This window comes from Strigops habroptila, chromosome 16 (assembly GCF_004027225.2).
Source record: "Strigops habroptila isolate Jane chromosome 16, bStrHab1.2.pri, whole genome shotgun sequence".
NCBI lineage: Eukaryota > Metazoa > Chordata > Aves > Psittaciformes > Psittacidae > Strigops > Strigops habroptila.
This window is the reverse complement of record NC_044292.2, coordinates 1,858,319-1,865,774: the sequence shown is the minus strand read 5'-3', so window position 1 is coordinate 1,865,774 and position 7,456 is coordinate 1,858,319. Positions and strand designations below refer to the sequence as shown.

Genomic DNA, 7,456 nt, shown 5'->3' with positions numbered 1-7,456 from the left:
CTCGGATCCCAGCACCGGGGGCTGCTCTTCCTCCTCCTCCCGTGCTCGGCTTCCCTTTGGGCAGGGAGAAGGAATAGTTTTAGGCTAGAGATGAGGACGTGCACCCCCAGCTCCTCGTTGAACCCCAGCGGCGTTAACCCTGAATTATCCATCCTGACGCTCCAGCCCTGTTTATCCCTGGATCCAGGAGATACTCCCAGTCTAGACAAGAAAATAAACAGCCACAGGGCCAGCCCACAGCATCCCATAAATCCTCCCTTACCTTTTGGGAGCAAAGGGGGGCAGGGTTGGGAGGATTTTGGGGATGGGGCAGCCACTGGGAGGGGGGAGTTTGGGGGTTTTTCCCCACCAGCCCCAGTGATCCCCGGAGCAGCTTGGCTGGGATGCAAACCCGGCCCTAAAAGTGGGAATCTGGGGGGACAGATGGAAAACAGCGACCCCCTCCCTGCTGGTTTTTGTCCTGCTTTCAAAGCTGATTTCAAACCACTGCGATCACCCCCAGAGGGTCTGGAATGGGGAGAGGAGGAGGGTGAGACCCCCCCACAACCCCCCCAACCACAGCCACCAGCGCAGCGAGTTGGCCGCTCCTCACCCGCACGGGGGGGGGGGGGGGGGCAAACTGCCCTCCCGCGGCTTTTATCCCTTTGGTTTTCCGCAGAAAGGCCCTTTTTTCCCTGTCGGGAATCGCCACGTCACGTGAGCGAGGACACCCGGCCGGGATTTGGGATTTGGCTGCGGGGGGGGGGGGGGGCACACACCCCCCAGGCCTGACCTTTGCCCCATATCCCTTCCCCAAATTGGGGGTGGCTCCGGATCGGGGGGGGGGGGGGGGGGGTTGGTTTGCAGGAGGCGGCGCTCGCTCCCCACTGTGTTTCCCTGCAGTGGGGGGGGGAAGGTGGAGCCTGGGGCCATCCCTGCGGGCAGGTGCTGCATGGCGGCGGGTGCCGGGGCCCTCGCACCCTTCCCTGGGGTCCCCTCCGCTTCCCTGCATGAATTCCCTTATCCCCCCCAGACCAGAGCCCGCGTCTCAGGGGGTTCCCCAGCCGGAGGGGTGCCGCCGGCGACCGACCTGGTGCTGGGAGCCACGGCCGGTTGCTTGGCCTGTGTCCTCACCAACCCGCTGGAGGTGGTCAAGACGCGGCTGCAGCTCCAGGGCGAATTGCAGCCACCCGGTACCTACCCGCGGCCGTACCGGGGGGTGCTGCGGGCGCTGGGGGCCGTGTGCCGCGCCGATGGGCTGCGGGGACTGCAGAAGGGCCTGGCCGCCAGCCTGCTCTACCAGGGGCTGATGAACGGCGTCCGCTTCTATTGCTATTCGCACGCCGAGGACGCCGGCTGGACGCGGTATCCCGGTGGTACCGTGGCCGCCGGAGCCATAGCCGGGGCGGTGGGAGCTTTCGTGGGCAGCCCCGCGTACCTGGTGAGTGCCTCTGCCCCGTTGAGGGGGGAATTGGGGGGGTTTCGGGGGTGTTTTGGGGACACCCCCCCAAAAATAGAACATATTTGGCCGCCCTGGAGCTGGCTGCAGCCTAAAAACACCCCTCGGCGCATCCCTTCTGCCTTGCTCTGCTTCACCCCCCCCAAATTTGTGCATGCTTTTCCCTCCTTCCTTTATGGAAACTTCGCCTTTTCCCCCCCTAAATCCCTCCCCTCCTGGAAACCTGAGCAGAGAACTCCCTCATAAGGAAATTGGGGTGTTTCCACCCCCCCTGTTTTGGGGGGTTGCAGAGCTCAAAGGGGAGCGCTGCAGTGAGTGTTCACAGGGTCCCTTTGCTGCGGGGTAAGAGGGTGAATAAAGGGGGTTCAAAGTCTTGAGGTGCTGCCTGGCAACACATCTGGGAACCCATCTGCCAAGGCCTTAGAACACTCCCAAGAGCTGCTAAGAAGAGATGGGGGGGACCCACAGCTTGCCCCTGTGGGGTTTTGGGGGTGGGGGGTTGTGACCCACATCGTGTGTCCCCTCCAGGTCAAGACCCATCTCCAAGCCCAGACACTGTCATCAGTGGCTGTGGGCCACCAGCACAACCATGAGGTGAGGAGGGATGGGGTCTGGGGAGGGGGATACACACGATTTGGTGGCACCTTGGCCACGCACATGGCAGGACCCAGCGGGGACGGTGCTATTTTGGGCATTGAAAGCTGCTGTTTGGCAGCTTGGCCCGTAGAGACGCTATAAATAACAGTGAACAGGGAGGTAGTGACAGGGACATGGAGCTGGGACACTGGATCTGGGCATCCCATGGGACCAGTGTCACCCATACAGAGCCATGGCGGCTTCATGCCACCAAGGGGGTTTTGCACGCCAGGGTGGGAAATTGTGCTGGGATGGGAAATTTTGCCAGGGTGGGATAGAATCATAGAATCAAGGAATGGTTTGGGTGGAAAAGGACCTTAAAGTTCCTCCAGCTCCAACCCCCTGCCACGGGCAGGGACACCTTCCACTAGAGCAGGTTGCTCCAAGCCCCTGTGTCCAACCTGGCCTTGAACACTGCCAGGGATGGGGCAGCCACAGCTTCTCTGGGCACCCTGTGCCAGCGCCTCAGCACCCTCACAGGGAAGAACTGCCTCCTTATCTCCAGCCTGAACCTCCCCTGTTTCAGTTTGAACCCATCACCCCTTGTCCTGTCGCTACAGCCCCTGATGAAGAGTCCCTCTCCAGCATCCTCATAGCCCCCTTCAGACACTGGAAGGCTATTGGAAGGTAATGGGATGCACTGTTCCCATTTTTCCCCAATTTTTTCTCTTCCCAGAGTATCTCTGGAGCATTCGAGAGCATCTACAGGCAGCACGGGGTGTCGGGGCTGTGGCGGGGGGTGACAGGCGCCGTGCCCCGTGTGGCAGTGGGCTCTGCTGCACAGCTCGCCACCTTCGCCTCCGCCAAGGACTGGGTCTGTGAGCACCAGGTGAGGGGCAACACGGGATCCGGAAGCCATTGATCCAATGATCCCCCCATTCCCTGGTTTTGGTGGGAAGAGCTGATGCCTGGCGCTTCCCACAGTGGTTCGGGGAGGGCAGCTGGGCCGCAGTGCTGGCGGGGGGCATGGTGAGCGGCGTGGCCGTGGCGGTGACGATGACGCCTTTCGATGTGATCAGCACCCGGCTCTACAACCAGCCAGTGGATGCCGACGGCACGGTAAGGCCATTTGGGAAATGGGATGATGGGGAACACGGCTTTTCCCAGGATCCATGCAGCACGGGGGCTCCTCTCTCCCCAGGGCAAGCTCTACCGGGGGTTTTTGGATTGTATCCTGCAAATCTCCAGCAAAGAGGGGCTGCTGGGCTTGTACAAGGGCATCGGCGCCGTCTACCTCCGCCTCGGCCCACACACGGTCCTCAGCCTCTTCTTTTGGGATGAGCTCAGGAAGATGGTGCAGCACCAGCAGCCCCCGGGGCCGTAGGAAAGGTCCCGGCCCCGCTGCACCCATCAATAAAGGGGTTTTTCTAGTTTTTGGCGTCGTTTTGGGGTCTTTGGGGTGGTGTAAATCATAGAACCACAGAATGGTTTGGGTTGGAAGGGGCCTTAAAGCTCATGCAGTTCCAACCCCCTGCCATCGGCAGGGACACCTTCCACTAGAGCAGGTTGCTCCAAGCCCCTGTGTCCAACCTGGCCTTGAACACTGCCAGGGATGGGGCAGCCACAGCTTCTCTGGGCACCCTGTGCCAGCGCCTCAGCACCTTCACAGGGAAGAGCTTCTGCCTTATCTCCAACCTGAACTTCCCCTCTTTCAGTTTGAACCCATCACCCCTTGTCCTATCCCTCCAGTCCCTGACGCAGAGTCCCTCCCCAGCATCCTTGTAGCCCCCTTCAGACACTGGAAGCTGCTCTGAGGTCTCCACGCAGCTTCTCTTCTCCAGGCTGAACAGCCCCAACTTTCTCAGCCTTGAGGGAGGTGAACCTGAAACGCTGCAATGCATTGGGCCAGTGAGGACAATGGCGATGCTGAGGTGGAGGAATCAAAGATGCCCACCATGTGCATCCCATCACCACATCCCTCTCTCCACCCTAATTTTCCCCTCCATGGGGCAGCTGGAGCTCAACTCTCCCAGCCAGGGCTCCAGCTGCCCTCACTTGCCCCAGCAATGATTTACCAGTTGGGGGGAGGCTCCCAGCCTCCGCCCTATGGACCTTGGAGCCAGGCCCTGGCTCTGCTGTGGCTCCACGCTCTCCGGAATGTTTTCCCTGGGGTCGTGGCTGCCTGGGCTGGCGTGGGGCTGGGCGCTGCTGGACGCGCTCCTGCAAGGTGAGAGCCCTCAGGGGTCTGTGGGGATGGCACTGGGACACCCCAGTGAACACCAGTGACCCACTGCTGCCTTCTCCCCACAGGGTTGGTGGGTGCCTGCGCCGTCTCGGTGCTCTGCAGCCTCCTGAAGGTTTATCTTTACATCCAGTGCCTGAAGTAAGCACCAGCCCCTCTTTCCCTGCTCCATGAGGGGTTTTTTTTGGGGGTGGATCTGCCTTTGGGATCTGCTTTTGGGATCCACTACTGGGGAGGGCTGCTCGCAGCACCCATGGGTGCTGGCAGTGGCAGGGCAGGGGCTGCACCCTCCTCTCCCTGCGCCAAAGCACAGGGGAGCTCTCCGAGGCTGTCACCCCACTTTTGGGGTGGCAGAGGAGGAAGGGGGCATCCCGCCCAGCTCAGTGTCCCCCTCGCTGTCCCCAGTGACCCAGAGGGGCAGGCGGAGAAGGAGGCGATGCGGGTGCAGCGGCGGGTGCTGGAGCTGCTGCACGTGCTGGTGCTGACGGTGCTGCTGGCGCTGGTGGGCTCCCGCGTGGCCGCGCTGGTGGTGCTGGAGTTCTCCCTGCGCGCCGTGTCCACCCTCCTCTCCCTCAACAAGGTGAGATGGGGGAAACTGAGGCACAGGGGGCTGTGGACCTGTGCATCGCTTGTGGGTTTGCAACAGCCTGGGGAGGATGGGGAGGGGGCATGGACCATGCGTGGCTTTGCGGCACCTTGCAAAGGGCTGAGGCATGCCCAAAATAATGCATCCTCCTGCTGCTTGCAGCACCCTTGGGGCATGTGGGATCTGGGGCATGGAGGGTGCTGTGCATCTTCTGGCTGCTTTGCAACCTCTGTGGGGAGGATGAGGATGGCTGGCATGGAGAAAACCATGTATTGCTTTGCATGCGTGCATGTCTGCAGCCGTGCATCCCCTTGCTGCATGCAACGCTGAAGCGTTACAGGGGGCTGCGGCATGGAGAAAACCACTCACTGCTTTGCACTTGTGCTTCCCCTTGCAGCTTTGCAGCACCTGCAGGGAGGATGAGGATGGCTGGCATGGAGACATCCATGCACCACTTGCATGTGTGGGTTTGCAACTGGGCATCCCCTCGCTGCTGACAATGCTTGTGAGGGTCACAGGGAGGCTGGGGCACAGAGGAAGCCCTGCATGGCATTGCAACCATGCATTCCCTTGCTGCATGCAGCACCTGCAGGGAGGATCAGGGCTGTGGCATGGCTGAAATAATGCATCCTCCTGCTGCTTGCAGCACCCATGGGGCATACAGGATCCAGAGTATGGAGGACACTATGCAGCTTCTTGCTTCTTTGCAACCACTGCAAGGAGAATGAGGATGGCTGGCATAGAGAAAACCATGCATTGCTTTGCATGTGTGCATGTCTGCAGCCGTGCATCTCCTTGCTGCATGCAATATCGATGGGGTTACAGGGGGCTGCAGCATGGAGAAAACCACTTGTTGCTTTGCAATCATAAATCCCCCTTGCAGCTTTGCAGCACCTGCGGGGAAGATGAGGATGTCTGTCATGGATAAAACCATAGAATCACTTTGCATGCATGCACGGCTGCAGCCACACATCCCCTCGCTGCTTTGCAATGTCTGTGGGGAGGAGGAGGATGCATGTCTTTGCAACTGTGCATCCCCTTACTGCCAATGCTTGTGGGGCCACAGGGATGCTGTGGCATGGAGGAAGCCCTGCATCCCTCCCTGCTCTGCTGACGGTGCCATCCCATCCCGCAGGGCACCCGCAGCACCCAGCTCTACCTGCTGTGCCAGTACTCGCTGGGCTGCGGCGTGTCCTGCAGCCTCAGCTTCCTGCTGGAAGGGGCTCCCCACAGCACCTTCAACCTGGCGCTGGCGGCGGGGCTGGCGGGGCTGCTGGCCGGCTGCGCGCGGCGCCTGGCGCGGCACGTCTGCACCATGTACGAGCTGCACAGGGCCGCGCAGTACTGCGGCGTCTGCATCCTCGTGCTCACCACCGGGCACCGCATCCCGCGCCTGCTGCGCAACGCGCTGGCCATCACCTTCACCGTGGCGGACCTGGCTGCCGTGGCCCTCATCAACCGGGATTTCCTCTCCACGGGGGAAGCCGTCCGCTTCTGGACGCCGCTCACCATCTGCTACACGCTGCTGGTCATCTACATGCAAGGTGAGAAGGGGACTGGGCCCCCAGTTATGGGGGGTTTTGGGGGTCTGTCCCTGTATGGTGCATCTGTAGCATCCCTGAAGTGTCAGTCCCTGGCTGTGGGGCTGGGGCAGGGACAGGGTCCCACTGTGGTGGCCGTGTCCTTGCAGAGGAGCCGCAGCAGAGCAGCGGGAGGCGGCCGGTGTTCCAGACGGTGCTGGTGCGGATGGGCGGCCTCTTCATCCTCCTCCTCACCGTCGGTCATTGGGTCGACATCTTCCACGTCCTCATCTCACTGCTGGGAGAACTGTGGTGCCTGCTCCACGCCCGCGTCATGCTGGAGGCGTGCTGGAGGCAGGTGAGGTGGTGACACCGCCACGACGCTGCAGTGAGGGACTGTGGCAGCCTTGAGACCACGGTGAGGGGCTTCCCTGCTTCTCTCCTTCCATCTCCCATAGGATTTCACCCAGCATTCACGGTTGGATAGGCGGCCAGGGCCAGGATCGGGATCAGAGGAGGCATCCTGATGGACACGGGGTGTAACTGGGCATCAGAGACTCAAAGTGGCTTTGCCTGGCTCCCCGAAACACGGGCACCCCCCAAATCCTCCCCATCGCAGATCCCCCATGGGGACAAAGGAAAAAGGGCTCCTGGAAGGTGCTGGACCCCATCCCACAGCGTGGGGGAGGTTAGGGGGAGACTCTCGTATCCCCTGTTTTTGGGGGGACCCCATGAGGTTGTGGCACTGCTGGGGATTTGCTCCCTAGTCCCACTGTGGGTCTGGGATGCCGATGGATGCCCTGGCCCTGGTGGCTGCAGGGGCCACACTGTGGCAGTTCAGGGACCTCCAGGGGCTTGTAAACCTCAGGAAATAAAGGTTTTTCCAGCAAAATCCATGGGCAGAGCGAGATGAGGTCCCACCGTGCCACAGAGCGGTGTATAGAGGTGGTGTGGGGTGTTCTGGGAGTGTATGGGGCATATGGGGGCACAGCGGGACATGTGGGGCTGTATAAGGGTCTATGGGGTATCCTGGGGCCACCTGGGCTGTGTAGGGGCACCCTGGGGGTATATGGGGTGGTACATGGGGCACCCTG

General features: G+C 61.3%; 2 protein-coding genes across 2 annotated transcripts; both read left to right on the top strand.

Annotated features, from left to right (window-relative positions):
- Positions 1-811: 811 nt before the first annotated feature.
- SLC25A34 (solute carrier family 25 member 34) lies at positions 812-7,254 on the top strand. Its single transcript, XM_030507914.1, has 10 exons — positions 812-1,420; positions 1,967-2,032; positions 2,751-2,903; positions 2,999-3,133; positions 3,216-4,241; positions 4,325-4,397; positions 4,662-4,836; positions 5,978-6,386; positions 6,533-6,720; positions 6,821-7,254. The coding sequence occupies exons 1-5, from the start codon at positions 932-934 to the stop codon at positions 3,396-3,398; spliced, it is 1,026 nt and encodes a 341-aa protein (XP_030363774.1). The 5' UTR covers positions 812-931; the 3' UTR covers positions 3,399-4,241; positions 4,325-4,397; positions 4,662-4,836; positions 5,978-6,386; positions 6,533-6,720; positions 6,821-7,254.
- TMEM82 (transmembrane protein 82) lies at positions 888-7,254 on the top strand. The gene is made up of 10 exons (XM_030507912.1): positions 888-1,420; positions 1,967-2,032; positions 2,751-2,903; positions 2,999-3,133; positions 3,216-4,241; positions 4,325-4,397; positions 4,662-4,836; positions 5,978-6,386; positions 6,533-6,720; positions 6,821-7,254. The coding sequence occupies exons 5-10, from the start codon at positions 4,121-4,123 to the stop codon at positions 6,887-6,889; spliced, it is 1,035 nt and encodes a 344-aa protein (XP_030363772.1). The 5' UTR covers positions 888-1,420; positions 1,967-2,032; positions 2,751-2,903; positions 2,999-3,133; positions 3,216-4,120; the 3' UTR covers positions 6,890-7,254.
- Positions 7,255-7,456: the final 202 nt, after the last annotated feature.

Coding starts and splice junctions, on each gene's coding strand:
- SLC25A34 (XM_030507914.1), top strand. CDS start 932: ATGGCGGCGGGTGCCGGGGCCCTCGCACCCTTCCCTGGGGTCCCCTCC. Junction 1,421..1,966: donor TGGGCAGCCCCGCGTACCTG/GTGAGTGCCTCT, acceptor TGTCCCCTCCAG/GTCAAGACCCATCTCCAAGC. Junction 2,904..2,998: donor ACTGGGTCTGTGAGCACCAG/GTGAGGGGCAAC, acceptor CGCTTCCCACAG/TGGTTCGGGGAGGGCAGCTG.
- TMEM82 (XM_030507912.1), top strand. CDS start 4,121: ATGGACCTTGGAGCCAGGCCCTGGCTCTGCTGTGGCTCCACGCTCTCC. Junction 4,398..4,661: donor CTTTACATCCAGTGCCTGAA/GTAAGCACCAGC, acceptor CGCTGTCCCCAG/TGACCCAGAGGGGCAGGCGG. Junction 6,721..6,820: donor TGGAGGCGTGCTGGAGGCAG/GTGAGGTGGTGA, acceptor CATCTCCCATAG/GATTTCACCCAGCATTCACG.